The following is a 16,601-nucleotide window of genomic DNA, read 5'->3' on the forward strand; positions in this document are numbered from 1 at the left end:
CAAAAGTATTAACTCCCCTGCAATTCTGTCAGATAATACTCATTTTCTTCCTGAAAATGATTGCAATCACAAATTCTTTGGTATTACTATCTTCATTTCATTTGTCTTAAATGAAAAAAACACAAAAAGAATTGTCCTAAAGCCAAATTGGATATAATTCCACACCAAACATAAAAAAGGGGGTGGACAAAAGTATTCACACCTTTCGAAAAATCATGTGATGATTCCCTAATTTGTGTAATTAACAGCACCTGTAACTTACCTGTGGCACCTAACAGGTGTTGGCAATAACTAAATCACACTTGCGGCCAGTTGACATGGATTAAAGTTGACTCCACCTCTGTCCTGTGTCCTTGTGTGTACCACATTGAGCATGGAGAAAAGAAAGAAGACCAAAGAACTGTCTGAGGACTTGAGAAACCAAATTGTGAGGAAGGATGAGCAATCTCAAGGCTACAAGTCCATCTCCAAAGACCTGAATGTTCCTGTGTCTACCGTGCGCAGTGTCATCAAGAAGTTTAAAGGGAACCTGTCACCCCGAAAATCGCGGGTGAGTTAATCCCACCGGCATCAGGGGCTTATCTGCAGCATTCTGTAATGCTGTAGATAAGCCCCCGATGTTACCTGAAAAAGGAGAAAAAGACGTTAGATTATACTCACCCAGGGGCGGTCCCGCTGCTGGTCAGGTCGGATGGGCGTCTCCGGTCCGCTGCGGCGCCTCCTATCTTCTTTCCATGACGTCCTCTTCTGATCTTCAGCCATGGCTCCGGCGCAGGCGTACTTTGCTCTGCCCTCTTGAGGACAGCGGATAGTACTGCAGTGCGCAGGCGCCGGAAAGGTCAGAGGCCCGGCGCCTGCGCACTGCAGTACTTTGTCTGCCCTCAATAAAAGTACACATATTTAGTATCGCTGCGTCCGTAACGACCCGACCTATAAAACTGGCCCACTAGTTAATCCCTTCAGTAAACACCGTAAGAAAAAAAGAAAAAAACGAGGCAAAAAACAACGCTTTATTATCATACCGCCGAACAAAAAGTGGAATAACACGCGATCAAAAAGACAGATATAAATAACCAGGGTACCACTGAAAGCGTCATCTTGTCCCGCAAAAAATGAGCCGCCATACAGCAACATCAGCAAAAAAATAAAAAAGTTATAGTCCTCAGAATAAAGCGATGCAAAAATAATTATTTTTTCTATAAAATAGTTTTTATCGTATAAAAGCGCCAAAACATTAAAAAAAATGATATAAATGAGATGTCGCTGTAATCGTACTGACCCGAAGAATAAAACTGCTTTATCAATTTTACCAAACGCGGAACGGTATAAACGCCTCCCCCAAAAGAAATTCATGAATAGCTGGTTTTTGGTAATTCTGCCTCACAAAAATCGGAATAAAAAGCGATCAAAAAATGTCACGTGCCCAAAGTGTTACCAATAAAAACGTCAACTCGTCCCGCAAAAAACAAGACCTCACATGACTCTGTGGACTCAAATATGGAAAAATTATAGCTCTCAAAATGTGGTAACGCAAAAAATATTTTTTGCAATAGAAAGCGTCTTTCAGTGAGTGACGGCTGCCAATAATAAAAATCCGCTAAAAAACCAGCTATAAAAGTAAATCAAACCCCCCTTCATTACCCCCTTAGTTAGGGAAAAGTAAAAAAAAATTAAAAAATGTATTTATTTCCATTTTCCCATTAGGGTTAGGGCTAGGGTTAGGGCTAGGGCTAGGGTTATGGTTAGGGCTAGAGTTATGGTTAGGGCTAGGGTTATGGTTAGGGCTAGGGTTATGGTTAGGGCTAGGGTTATGGTTAGGGCTAGGGTTATGGTTAGGGCTAGGGTTATGGTTAGGGCTAGGGTTATGGTTAGGGCTAGGGTTAAGGCTACAGTTAGGGTTAAGGCTACAGTTAGGGTTAAGGCTACAGTTAGGGTTGGGGCTAAAGTTAGGGTTAGGGTTTGGATTACATTTGCGGTTGGGAATAGGGTTGGGATTAGGGTTAGGGGTGTGTCTGGGTTAGAGGTGTGGTTAGGGTTACCGTTGGAATTAGAGTTAGGGGTGTGTTTGGATTAGGGTTGCAGTTATAATTGGGGGGTTTCCACTGTTTAGACACATCAGGGGCTCTCCAGACGCAACATGGCATCCGATCTCAATTCCAGCCAATTCTGCGTTGAAAAAGTAAAACAGTGCTCCTTCCCTTCCGAGCTCTCCCGTGTGCCCAAACAGGAGTTTACCCCAACATATGGGGTATCAGCGTACTCAGGACAAATAGGACAACAACTTTTAGGGTCCAATTTCTCGTGTTACCCTTGGGAAAATACAAAACTGGGGGCTAAAAGATAAGTTTTGTGGGAAAAAAAAGATTTTTTTAATTTTCACGGCTCTGCGTTATAAACTGTAGTGAAACACTTGGGGGCTCAAAGTTCTCACAACACATCTAGATAAGTTCGTGGGGGGGGGGTCTAGTTTCCAATATGGGGTCACTTGTTGGGGGTTTCTACTGTTTAGGTACATTAGGGGCTCTGCAAACGCAATGTGGCGCCTGCAGACCATTCCATCTAAGTCTGCATTCCAAATGGCGCTCCTTCCCTTCCGAGCCCTCCCATGCGCCCAAACGGTGGTTCCCCTCCACATATGGGGCATCAGCGCACTCAGGACAAATTGGACAACAAATTTTGGGGTCCAATTTCTCCTGTTACCCTCGAAAATACAAAACTGGGGGCTAAAAAAGAATATTTGTGGGAAAAAAATTGTTTTATTTTTACGGCTCTGCATTCTAAACTTCTGTGAAGCACTTGGTGGGTCAAAGTGCTCACCACACCTCTAGATAAGTTCCTTAGGGGGTCTACTTTCCAAAATGGTGTCACTTGTTGGGGGTTTCAATGTTTAGGCACATCAGTGGCTCTCCAAACGCAACATGGCATCCCATCTCAATTCCAGTCAATTTTGCATTAAAAAGTCAAATGGCGCTCCTTCGCTTCCAAGCTCTGTCATGCGCCCAAACAGTGGTTTACCTCCACTTATGTGGTATCAGCGTACTCAGGACAAATTGTACAACAAGGTTTGGGGTCCATTTTCTCCTGTAACTCTTGGCAAAATAAAACAAATTGGAGCTGAAGTAAATTTTTTGTGAAAAAAAGTTAAATGTTAATTTTTATTTAAACATTCCAAAAATTCCTGTGAAACACCTGAAGGGTTAATAAACTTCTTGAATGTGGTTTTGAGAATCTTGAGGGGTGCAGTTTTTAGAATGGTGTCACACTTGGGTATTTTCTATCATATAGACCCCTCAAAATGACTTCAAATGAGATGTGGTCCCTAAAATAAAATGGTGTTGTAAAAATGAGAAATTGCTGGTCAACTTTTAACCCTTATAACTCCCTAACAAAAAAAAATTTTGGTTCCAAAATTGTGCTGATGTAAAGTAGACATGTGGGAAATGTTACTTATTAAGTATTTTGTGTGACATATCTCTGTGATTTAATTGCATAAAAATTCAAAGTTGGAAAATTGCGAAATTTTCAAAATTTACCATATTTCCGTTTTTTTTACAAATAATCGCAAGTAATATCAAAGAAATTTTACCACTATCATGAAGTACAATATGTCACGAGAAAACAATGTCAGAATCACCGGGATCCGTTGAAGCGTTCCAGAGTTATAACCTCATAAAGGGACAGTGGTCAGAATTGTAAAAATTGGCCCGGTCCATAACGTGCAAACCACCCTTGGGGGTAAAGGGGTTAAAGAACTAATTCTATTAGTTCAGAGCTGAGGTGTCATAAATATAGATATACAGCCATGAACCAAGCACAGCTTAGAGATACAGTATATCATGGCATAGGTGTAATGTGTTTTATGGAGTTTATCACAATCCTTCTTGCAGTTAGTCGGTTTTAAAAGAAATTGAAAAGTCAGGATAAAGGGAAACTCTGTTGTTATTGTTCAGAAATTCACACTTGGCCTTCACTGCACATTTTAGGTTATCAATCATAAAAGTGAAATTTGGCCAGAAAGACTGAACCTGGTCTTGTAGGGACCAAATGGGCAAATTCAGCAGCACAGAAGGGAGAGAAGGTAGATTCATCCAATAAGATATCAGGGATCTACGAAGCCAACAGCATCATTACCCTCCGATTTCTCTTACAGGCCCATCATAATATTTTTCTTCAAGTGATTTTCTAACTTTTCAGCACATTCTACGTAGACGGTCATTTGGCTTTGTAGTTTACCGATCTGGGCAGGTAAGGGTCAGTGTCTTCTAATCCCAGTGTGCAGGTTACATAGTTACATACAGTTAGGGCCAGAAATATTTGGACAGTGACACAAGTTTTGTTATTTTAGCTGTTTACAAAAACATGTTCAGAAATACAATTATATATATAATATGGGCTGAAAGTGCACACTCCCAGCTGCAATATGATAGTTTCCACATCCAAATCGGAGAAAGGGTTTAGGAATCATAGCTCTGTAATGCATAGCATCCTCTTTTTCAAGGGACCAAAAGTAATTGGACAATGGACTCTAAGGGCTGCAATTAACTCTGAAGGCGTCTCCCTCGTTAACCTGTAATCAATGAAGTAGTTAAAAGGTCAGGAGTGGATTCCAGGTGTGTGGTTTTGCATTTGGAAGCTGTTGCTGTGAGCAGACAACATGCGGTCAAAGGAACTCTCAATTGAGGTGAAGCAGAACATCCTGAGGCTGAAAAAAAAGAAAAAATCCATCAGAGAGATAGCAGACATGCTTGGAGTAGCAAAATCAACAGTTGGGTACATTCTGAGAAAAAAGGAATTGACTGGTGAGCTTGGGAACTCAAAAAGGCCTGGGCGTCCACGGATGACAACAGTGGTGGATGATCGCCGCATACTTAATTTGGTGAAGAAGAACCCGTTCACAACATCAACTGAAGTCCAGAACACTCTCAGTGAAGTAGGTGTATCTGTCTCTAAGTCAACAGTAAAGAGAAAACTCCATGACAGTAAATACAAAGGGTTCACATCTAGATGCAAACCATTCATCAATACCAAAAATAGACAGGCCAGAGTTAAATTTGCAGAAAAACACCTCAAGAAGCCAGCTCAGTTCTGGAAAAGTATTCTATGGACAGATGAGACAAAGATCAACCTGTACCAGAATGATGGGAAGAAAAAAGTTTGGAGAAGAAAGGGAACGGCACATGATCCAAGGCACACCACATCCTCTGTAAAACATGGTGGAGGCAACGTGATGGCATGGGCATGCATGGCTTTCAATGGCACTGGGTCACTTGTGTTTATTGATGACATAAGAGCAGACAAGAGTAGCCGGATGAATTCTGAAGTGTACCGGGATATACTTTCAGCCCAGATTCAGCCAAATGCTGCAAAGTTGATTGGACGGCGCTTCATAGTACAGATGGACAATGACCCCAAGCATACAGCCAAAGCTACCCAGGAGTTCATGAGTGCCAAAAAGTGGAACATTCTGCAATGGCCAAGTCAATCTCCAGATCTAAACCCAATTGAGCATGCATTTCACTTGCTCAAATCCAGACTTAAGACGGAAAGACCCACAAACAAGCAAGACCTGAAGGCTGCGGCTGTAAAGGAATGGCAAAGCATTAAGAAGGAGGAAACCCAGCGTTTGGTGATGTCCATGGGTTCCAGACTTAAGGCAGTGATTGCCTCCAAAGGATTTGCAACAAAATATTGAAAATAAAAATATTTTGTTTGGGTTATGTTTATTTGTCCAATTACTTTTGACCTCCTAAAATGTGGAGTGTTTGTAAAGAAATGTGTACAATTCCTACATTTTTTATCAGATATTTTTGTTCAACCCTTCAAATTAAACGTTACAATCTGCACTTGAATTCTGTTGTAGAGGTTTCATTTCAAATCCAATGTGGTGGCATGCAGAGCCCAACTCGCGAAAATTGTGTCACTGTCCAAATATTTCTGGCCCTAACTGTAGTTATTAAGGTTGAAGGAAGACTATAAGTCCATCTAGTTCAACCCATAGCCTAACCTAACATGCCCTAACATGTTGATCCAGAGGAAGGCAAAAAAAAACCATGTGGCAAAAAATTCCTTCCCGACTCCACATACGGCAATCAGACTAGTTCCCTGGATCAACGCCCTATCAAGGAATCTAGTGTATATACCCTGTAATATTATACTTTTCCAGAAAGGTATCCAGTCCCCTCTTAAATTTAAGTAATGAATCACTCATTACAACATCATACGGCAGAGAGTTCCATAGTCTCACTGCTCTTACAGCAAAGAATCCGCATCTGTTATTATGCTTAAACCTTTTTTCCTCCAAACGCATAGGATGCCCCCTTGTCCCTGTTTCAGGTCTATGATTAAAAAGATCATCAGAAAGGTCTTTGTACTGTCCCCTCATATATTTATACATTAAAATAAGATCACCCCTTAGTCTTCGTTTTTCCAAACTAAATAGCCCCAAGTGTAATAACCTATCTTGGTATTGCAGACCCCCAGTCCTCTAATAACCTTGGTCGCTCTTCTCTGCACCCGCTCTAGTTCAGCTATGTCTTTCTTATACACCGGAGACCAGAACTGTGCACAGTATTCTAAGTGTGGTCGAACTAGTGACTTGTATAGAGGTAAAATTATATTCTCCTCATGAGCATCTATGCCTCTTTTAATGCATCCCATTATTTTATTTGCCTTTGTAGCAGCTGCCTGACACTGGCCACTGAATATGAGTTTGTCATCCACCAATACACCCAGGTCTTTTTCATTGACGGTTTTGCCCAGAGTTTTAGAATTAAGCACATAATTATACATCTTATTACTTCTACCCAAGTGCATGACCTTACATTTATCCCCATTAAAGCTCATTTGCCATTTATCAGCCCAAGCTTCTAGTTTACATAAATCATCCTGTAATATAAAATTGTCCTCCTCTGTATTAATTACCCTGCAGAGTTTAGTGTCATCTGCAAATATTGAAATTCTACTCTGAATGCCCCCTACAAGGTCATTAATAAATATGTTAAAAAGAAGAGGGCCCAGTACTGACCTCTGTGGTACCCCACTGCTAACCGCTACCAAGTCCAAGTGTGCTCCATTAATAACCACCCTTTGTTTCCTATCCCTGAGACAGCTCTCAACCCACTTGCACATATTTTCCCCTAGCCCCATTATTCTCATTTTATGTATCAACCTTTTGTGTGGCACCGTATCAAAAGCTTTTGAAAAGTCCATATACACTACATCCACTGGGTTCCCTTGGTCCAATCCGGAACTTACCTCTTCATAGAAACTGATCAAATTAGTCTGACATGAACGGTCCCTAGTAAACCCGTGCTGATACTGGGTCATGAGGTTATTCCTCTTCAGATACTCCAGTATAGCATTCCTTAGAATTCCCTCCAGGATTTTACCCACAGTAGAGGTTAAGCTTACTGGCCTATAATTTCCGAGTTCAGTTTTTGTCCCCTTTTTGAATATTGGCACCACATTTGCTATACGCCAGTCCTGTGGTACAGACCCTGTTATTATGGAGTCTCTAAAGATTAAAAATAATGGTCTATCAATGACTGTACTTAATTCCTGCAGTACTCGAGGGTGTATCCCATCCGGGCCCGGAGATTTGTCAATTTTAGTGATTTTTAGACGCCGCCGCACTTCCTGCTGGGTTAAGCCGGTGACATTTAATTGGGACGTTTTATCACTAGTCATTTTGTCTGCCATGGGATTTTCTTGTGTAAATACTGATGAAAAAAAGTCATTTAGCATATTGGCTTTTTCCTCATCCTCATCCACCATCTCACCCAGACTATTTTTAAGGGGGCCAACACTATCATTTTTTAGTTTCTTACTATTTATGTAGTTAAAGAATATTTTGGGATTATTTTTACTCTCTCTGGCAATGAGTCTCTCTGTCTCAATCTTTGCTGCCTTAATTTGCTTTTTACAGAATTTATTTAATTTTTTGTATTTATTTGATGGCTCCTCACTACCTACTTCCTTTAATTCTCTAAATGCTTTCTTTTTGTCACTTATTGCGCCCCTTACAGCTCTATTTAGCCATATTGGTTTCCTCCTATTTCTAGTATGTTTATTCCCATACGGTATATACTGTGCACAGGTCCTATCCAGGATGCTAATAAATGTCTCCCATTTTCTTTGTGTATTTTTATGTCTCAGTATATCGTCCCAGTTAATTGCACCAAGATCCTCTCTCATCCGTTGGAAATTTGCCCTCCTGAAGTTTAGTGTCCTTGTAAGCCCTCTACTACAAATCTTATTAAAGGATACATGAAAACTTATTATTTTGTGATCGCTATTTCCCAAGTGACCCCCAACCCTTATGTTTGATATGCGGTCTGGCCTGTTGGTTAATATTAGGTCTAGCAGTGCCCCCCTTCTTGTTGTGTCCTGAACCAATTGTGAAAGGTAATTGTCTCTCATAGTTGTCAAAAACCGATTACCTTTGCTGGAACTGCAGGTTTCTGTTCCCCAATCTATTTCAGGGTAGTTGAAGTCCCCCATAATAATGACTTCTCCTTGAGTCGCAGCTTCATCTATTTGCTTTACGAGGATATTCTCCATTGCTTCCATTATTTTTGGAGATTTATAACAAACCCCTATCAGTAATTTATTATTTTTTTCCCCCTCCCCTTATCTCCACCCACAGGGATTCTACATTTTCATTAAATTCACCTATATTATCACGCAGGATGGGTTTTAAGGACGATTTTACATACAGACACATAAATTATTAACTGTTCTAACCCCACCCCCCATGCCACCGCCACCCCCAACTTCCTTATTTGTGCCCAGGTCTCTGTCTGCACTATCTTCCCCTCCTATAAATTGAATACCCTCCCCCCCAATTCCTAGTTTAAACACTCCTCCAACCTTCTAGCCATTAGCCTTCTAGCCACGTGGATCCTCCAGGTTCTAAGTTCTATAGAAAAGGGCTTTCATTACCCAAAGTCATTTGAACAGTTTTGTGTGGAGGAGAATGTAGTGGTCTAAAAGCAAAATGGTGATCACACGATTGTAATACGGCCGGACTACACCACTGATAAAGCAGCCACAGCTGGTGACTGAGAAGAATCTGTGACTTCTCAGTATTTAGCGGTCACTACTCACCTCGGTGGTCATATGTAGGAATCTCCTCTTTACACCACTCATCATCCCTCACATATGTCTCTGTAGTATTAATAAGGGTCAGATCTTCACCCTGAAACAAATATCGTAATAGTCACCGACAGATGGAGAAGTCACATCTATGATCAGCTCTAATCCTGCCATCTCCACTGTTCTCATTACACAAGTATATAACATATAATACTGGTGCATAAAACATGACCGAACACAAGACCTTCACAGCCATCTACACATCATGGGGGGGGGGGGGGGGGGGTGGAATCTCATAACACCTTCTCTCCATCTACCTGATGATCTTGAGGAACATCGGGATCTTCTTGTTTACAGTCCTGTGGAAGAAGAGGACGGGGACATCTCTCTGGTGTTGTCCTCTTACTGGATAGAACTGGAGGAAAACCATACAGGGACTGAATTCATTCTTTACATACAGATAATTATAGGCCGTGTGTATTTAGTCCTGTCTATTACCTGGTGATGTGAGGGGCTGGGGAACCTCCGTCATGACGTCCTGGTACAGATCTTTGTGTCCTTCTAAATATTCCCACTCCTCCATGGAGAAATAGACGGTGACATCCTGACACCTTATAGGAACCTGACACATACAATGATACAGTCATCCCCCGATCCCTCCATAGCGTTACTGTATAATGTCCCAGCATTCCCAGCAGTGTCACCTCTCCAGTCAGCAGCTCAATCATCTTGTAGGCGAGTTCTAGAATCTTCTGCTCATTGATGTCCTCATGTATCAGGGGGTGAGGTGGAGGCCCCTTGATTGGGCTCAGGGGTCTTCCCCATCCCTCAGACACAGGGGCCTGACAGCGCTCACTAGAGGTCTTCTTCACTACTGCGTAATCCTGGTGATGGAGAGACACATTAATAAACCTCACTACAGACATTTCCAGAGTCCTCACCTCTCCAGCTCTGTCCATCTGTTATTCCCATAAATAAGAATGATGTAATGCAGACATGGGTTAAAGTGCAGAGCGCGGGCTACATCCAGCCTTGTGGCTGTCTCAGTCTGGCCTGGGAACAAAGGCAGCCATGGGGATGGAAACTAGAGGTCCAGGGGCCGCACCGTGCCCACCTGCTCGCTGTCTCCATCTACGCTGACTTCTTTGGTGGAGGAGTGGCCTCATGCAGTATATAGGGAGGCTGTGTGGGCCTCATGCAGTATATAGGGAGGCTGTGTGGGGCTCATGCAGTATATAGGGAGGCTGTGTGGGGCTCATGCAGTATATAGGGAGGCTGTGTGGGGCTCATGCAGTATATAGGGAGGCTGTGTGGGGCTCATGCAGTATATAGGGAGGCTGTGTGGGGCTCATGCAGTATATAGGGAGGCTGTGTGGGGCTCATGCAGTATATGGGGAGGCTGTGTGGGGCTCATGCAGTATATGTGGAGGCTGTGTGGGGCTCATGCAGTATATGTGGAGGCTGTGTGGGGCTCATGCAGTATATGTGGAGGCTGTGTGGGGCTCATGCAGTATATGGGGAGGCTGTGTGGGGCTCATGCAGTATATGGGGAGGCTGTGGTGCTCATGCAGTGTATATAGGGAGGCTGTGTGAAGCTCATGCAGTATATATATAGGGAGGCTGTGTGGGGCTCATGCAGTGTATATAGGGAGGCTGTGTGAGGCTCATGCAGTATATGGAGAGGCTGTGTGAAGCTCATGCAGTGTATATATAGGGAGGCTGTGTGGGGCTCATGCAGTGTATATAGGGAGGCTGTGTGAGGCTCATGCAGTGTATATAAGGAGGCTGTGTGAGGCTCATGCAGTGTATATAGGGAGGCTGTGTGAGGCTCATGCAGTGTATATGGAGGCTGTGTGGTGCTCATGCAGTGTATATAGGGAGGCTGTGTGGGGCTCATGCAGTATATAGGGAGGCTCTGTGGGGCTCATTCAGTATATAGGGAGGCTGTGTGGGGCTCATGCAGTATATGGGGAGGCTGTGTGGGGCTCATGCAGTATATGTGGAGGCTGTGTGGGGCTCATGCAGCATATAGGGAGGCTGTGTGGGGCTCATGCAGTATATATAGGGAGGCTGTGTGGGGCTCATGCAGTATATATAGGGAGGCTGTGTGGTGCTCATGCAGTATATATAGGGAGGCTGTGTGAGGCTCATGCAGTGTATATAGGGAGGCTGTGTAGGGCTCATGCAGTATATAGGGAGGCTGTGTGGGGCTCATGCTGTATATGGGGAGGCTGTGTAATGCTCATGCAGTATATATAGGGAGTCTGTGTGGGGCTCATGCAGCATATATGGAGGCTGTGTGGAGCTCATACAGTATATGGACAGGCTGTGAGGCTCATGCAATTTATATAGGGAGGCTGTGTGGAGCTCATACAGTTTATGTAGGGAGGCTGTGGGGGGCTCATGCAGCATATGGGGAGGCTGTGTGAGGCTCATGCAGTATACAGTGAGGCTGTGTGTGGCCTCATGCAGTATATGGGGAGGCTGTGTGGGGCTCATGTAGTATATAGGGAGGTTGTGTGAGGTTCATGCAGTATACGGGGGAGGCTGTGTGGGGCTCATGTAATGTATATAGGGAGGCTGTGTGGGGCTCATGCAGTATATGGGGAGGCTGTGTGAGGCTCATGCAGTATATGGGGAGGCTGTGGTGCTCATGCAGTATATATAGGGAGGCTGTGTGGGGCTCATGCAGTATATAGGGAGGTTGTGAGGTTCATGCAGTGTATATAGGGAGGCTGTGTGAGGCTCATGCAGCATATGGGGAGGCTGTGTGGTGCTCATGCAGTGTATATAGGGAGGCTGTGTGAGGCTCATGCAGTATATGGGGAGGCTGTGTGGTGCTCATGCAGTATATGGGGAGGCTGTGTGGTGCTCATGCAGTATATATAGGGAGGCTGTGTGGGGCTCATGCAGTATATATAGGGAGGCTGTGTGGGGCTCATACAGTATATATAGGGAGGCGGTGTGGGGCTCATGCAGTATATATAGGGAGGCTGTGTGAGGCTCATGCGGTATATATAGGGAGGCTGTGTGAAGCTCATGCAGTATATATAGGGAGGCTGTGTGGGGCTCATGCAGTGTATATAGGGAGACTGTGTGGGGCTCATGCAGTGTATATAGGGAGGCTGTGTGGGGCTCATGCAGTATATAAAGGGAGGCTGTGTGGGGCTCATACAGTATATATATATATATATATATATATATATATACACACTGTGTGGAGCTCATGCAGTTTACGGGGAGGCTGTGTGAGGCTCATGCAATTTATATAGGGAGGCTGTGTGGGGCTCATACAGTTTATATAGGGAGGCTGTGGGGGGCTCATGCAGTATATGGGGAGGCTGTGTGTGGCCTCATGCAGTATATGGGGAGGCTGTGTGGGGCTCATGTAGTGTATATAGGGAGGCTGTGTGGGGCTCATGCAGTATATGGGGAGGCTGTGTGGAGCTCATACAGTTTATATAGGGAGGCTGTGTGAGGCTCATGCAGTATATATAGGGAGGCTGTGTGGGGCTCATGCAGTATATATAGGGAGGCCGTATGGGGCTCATGCTGTACATGGGGAGGCTATGTGGGGCTCATGCAGTATATATAGGGAGGCTGTGTGGGGCTCATGCAGTGTATATATGGAGGCTGTGTGAGGCTCATGCAATGTATATAGGGAGACTGTGTGGGGCTCATACAGTTTATATAGGGAGGATGTGTGAGGCTCATGCAATGTATATAGGGAGACTGTGTGGGGCTCATACAGTATATATATATATATAGGAGGCTTTGTGGGGCTCATACAGTTTATATAGGGAGGATGTGTGGGGCTCATACAGTGTATATATATATATATAGGAGGCTTTATGGGGCTCATGCAGTGTATATAGGGAGGCTGTGTGAGTCTCATTCAGTTTATATAGGGAGGCTGTGTGGGGCTCATGCAGTATATATATATATATAGAGGCTGTGTGGGGCTCATACAGTATATATAGGGAGGCTGTGTGGGGCTCATGCAGTATATATAGGGAGGCTGTGTGAGTCTCATTCAGTTTATATAGGGAGGTTGTGTGGGGCTCATACAGTATATATATGGAGGCTGTGTGGGGCTCATACAGTTTATATAGGGGGGCATTGTGGGGCTCATGCAGCACATATAGGGAGCAGAGACGGACTGTCCTGGTGCGACAAAAACCGAAACAATTATAAAGTGAGGTGTTACATCAAGTAGAAAAGCAGAAAGAGAATAAAATAACCCCTAAAATGTAACCTTTAATAGAAAGTTGTCTAAAAATATTGCCTTATCGGTCAGGATATAGTATATATAAAATTCTCAAATCAACCAGTGTCTCAATTAGGAAAAATATGAACAGAAGGGAAAAACAATTCCACCCGCAGCTATTGTGATCATCATATTGTTTCAGGGTTATGGGGCACCATCATTCCGTATGGGGGACCATCAAACTATATGAGGGACTGTGGAGGGACCATCACACCATATGGGAGGCTGTGGGGGCACATAATACTGTGTGGGGGTTCCATCACACTGTATTGGGGATGTGGGCGGACTATCATATATAGGCTGTCACGATATTGTATGAAATATCATATAAGTTTAGTTTCTCTTGTCAGCCCAGGATGAAACGTACCCCAAGTCTCCTGAAGGGAATTACGCTACTGTTTTTGTTTTGGGTTAGCTTCGGACCCGTTTAATCGAAGCTGGTGGCAGCTTACCGTGTGCAGGCTTTTGGGTGTTGTTGTAGCGACTGCGTCGTTGATAATTAGTGTTCCTGCCTGAGCGGGAGTAGTTTATCGCGTCGCTGCAGCGTGCCCAATAGCCAGTACATAGCAGGCAGCCTTTCTGGCGACTAATTACCCCAGGTGCAGTACCTAATCTGACCTGAAAGTAAGGGGGGCGCCAGAGAGCTGCAAGTTTTAAGTGGAACTGTAAGCGGGATATACATAAATCCCTGCAGTTCGTGGTATATTGAAGAGCAGTGGGATACCTAGAATAAGCCCCTGCTGTAAACTAAGAGGTCAATAGCCTTGTGTGTGTGTTTTCATCACAATGTGGAGTGGAGGGATAACCAAGATAAGCCCCCCTGCACATGTGATAGCCGTCTGTTGGCCTAAAGTCACCCCGATCCGTGACGTAGGGGTGATGGTCACGGTGTGAATCGTGACACAGGCCTATGGGGGAATCATATTATATAGTGGTGTGGGGGGGGACCATCATACTATATTGGGGAACCATCACACTGTATTGGATCTTTGGAGAACCATTGTACTATGTGAAGGGCCGTGCTGGGACCATAACATCCCTGTGTGCGGATCATCATACTATATGGAAGGCTGTGGATGGGACCATTATTATGTGTATGATGACCATCATACTGTGTGTAGTGACTATTAAACTGTGTGGGGGCAGTGGGTTAACCATTATAATGTGTGGGGAAACCATCATAATGTGTTGGGGGCTGTTGAGACCATCATGCTATGCAGGGACCCTTGGGAAAATTAATTGTCCACCCCTGATGTAATGTGACGTCATCAGAATCTCTCACCTCTCCAGTAAGCCGGAAGAGGATCTCTAGGGTGAGGTGTAATATCCTCTCCGCCATCTTGTCTCTGTCCATATCCATCTTTGATGGGTAATTCAGAAAAATTATTTTATATGGAAGATCTTCACAGAGAGGATCCAATATTGTAGAAACCTGAATGAGAAGAAGATGAGCCGATGTAACATCATAAAAATCCTGTGTAATAATACAATTACTGGAGATAATAAGGGAAATATACACTGCTCAAAAAAAAAAAGGGAACAACAACAGAATAACTCCAAGTAAATCAAACTCCTGTGAAATCAAACTGTTCACTTAAGAAGCAACACTGTTTGACAATCAATTTCACATGCTGTTGAGCAAATGGAATAGACAACAGATGGAAATTATTGGCAGTTATCAAGACACACTCAAAGGAGTGGTTCTGCAGGTGGGGACCACAGACCACATCTCAGTACCAACGCTTTCTGGCTGATGTTTTGGTCACTTCTGAATGTTGGTTGTGCTTTCACACTCGTGGTAGCATGAGACGGACTCTACAACCCACACAAGTGGCTCAGGTAGTGCAGCTCATCCAGGATGGCACATCAATGCGAGGTGTGGCAAGAAGGTTTGCTGTGTCAGCATAGTGTCCAGAGGCTGGAGGCGCTACCAGGAGACAGACCAGTACACCAGGAGACGTGGAAGGGGCCATAGGAGAGCAACAACCCAGCAGCAGGACCGCTACCTCAGCCTTTGTGCAAAGAGGAACAGGAGGAGCACTGCCAGAGCCCTGCAAAATGACCTCCAGCAGGCTACAAACGTGCATGTGTCTGCACAAACGGTTAGAAACGGACGCCATGAGGATGGTCTGAGTGCCCGACGTCCACAGTTGGGGGTTGTGCTCACAGCCCAACACCGTGAAGGACGCTTGGCATTTGCCACAGACCACCAGGATTGGCAAATTCGCCATTAGTGCCCTGTGCTCTTTACAGATGAAAGCAGGTTCACACTGAGCACATGTGACAGACATGACAGAGTCTGGAGACGCCGTGGAGAGCGATCTGCTGCCAGCAGCATCCTTCAGCATGACTGGTTTGGCAGTGGGTCAGTAATGGTGTGGGGTGGCATTTCTTTGGAGGACCGTACAGCGCTCCATGTGCTCGCCAGAGGTAACCTGACTGTCATTAGGTACCGAGATGAGATCCTCAAACTCCTTGTGAGACCATATGCTGGTGCGCTTGGCTCTGGGTTCCTCCTAATGCCGGACAATGCCAGACTTCATGTGGCTGGCTGGAGTGTGTCAGCACTTTCTGTAAGATGAAGGCATTGAAGCTATGGACTGGCCCGCCCGTTCCCCAGACCTGAATCCGATTGAACACATGTTGCACCACAGACTGTCCAGGAGTTGTCGGATGCTTTAGTCCAGGTCTGGGAGGAGATCCCTCAGGAGACCATCTGCTGCCTCATCAGGAGCATGCCCAGGCTTTGTAGGGAGATCATACAGGCATGTGGAGGCCACACACACACTACTGAGCATCATTTCCTTGTCTTGAGGCATTTCCATTGAAGTTGGATCAGCCTGTAACTTCATTTTCCACTTTGATTTTGAGCATCATTCCAACTCCAGATCTCTGTGGGATATTAGTTGTGATTTACCTTGATCATTTTAGGTTTTATTACTTTCAACACATTCCACTATGTAATGAATAAAGATTTACAACTGGAATATTTCATTCAGTGATATCTAGGATGCGGGATTTTAAGGTTCCCTTTATTTTTTTGAGCAGTGTATGAGATTTATTATTTTACAGTATTTAGTTTTCTTCTTTACATCTACTAATAAAACCTATATATTTTAGGCCACAGACAACAAGCAGTTTGCTCCTCGGAGTCGGCAGCTGAATACATGTCTCATGGACTCATCTTCTATAACGCTAATTCTCGTCTCATTTACCGACACTGGAATCGGCATTAGCAATA

General features: G+C 44.2%; 1 protein-coding gene across 1 annotated transcript in view; it reads right to left on the minus strand.

Annotated features, from left to right (window-relative positions):
- LOC138666644 (zinc finger protein 850-like) overlaps positions 1–16,601 on the minus strand; it is a 209,245-nt gene that overhangs the window by 146,106 nt on the left and 46,538 nt on the right. Inside the window, exons 2-6 of the mRNA XM_069754836.1 lie at positions 14,643–14,792; positions 9,798–9,977; positions 9,592–9,715; positions 9,411–9,508; positions 9,106–9,196 (exon numbers count right to left, since the gene is read on the minus strand). Coding sequence (XP_069610937.1) covers positions 9,106–9,196; positions 9,411–9,508; positions 9,592–9,715; positions 9,798–9,977; positions 14,643–14,792 — 643 coding nt within the window. The remainder of the gene's footprint in view (positions 1–9,105; positions 9,197–9,410; positions 9,509–9,591; positions 9,716–9,797; positions 9,978–14,642; positions 14,793–16,601) is intronic.

This window comes from Ranitomeya imitator, chromosome 2 (genome assembly GCF_032444005.1).
Source record: "Ranitomeya imitator isolate aRanImi1 chromosome 2, aRanImi1.pri, whole genome shotgun sequence".
Taxonomy (NCBI): domain Eukaryota; kingdom Metazoa; phylum Chordata; class Amphibia; order Anura; family Dendrobatidae; genus Ranitomeya; species Ranitomeya imitator.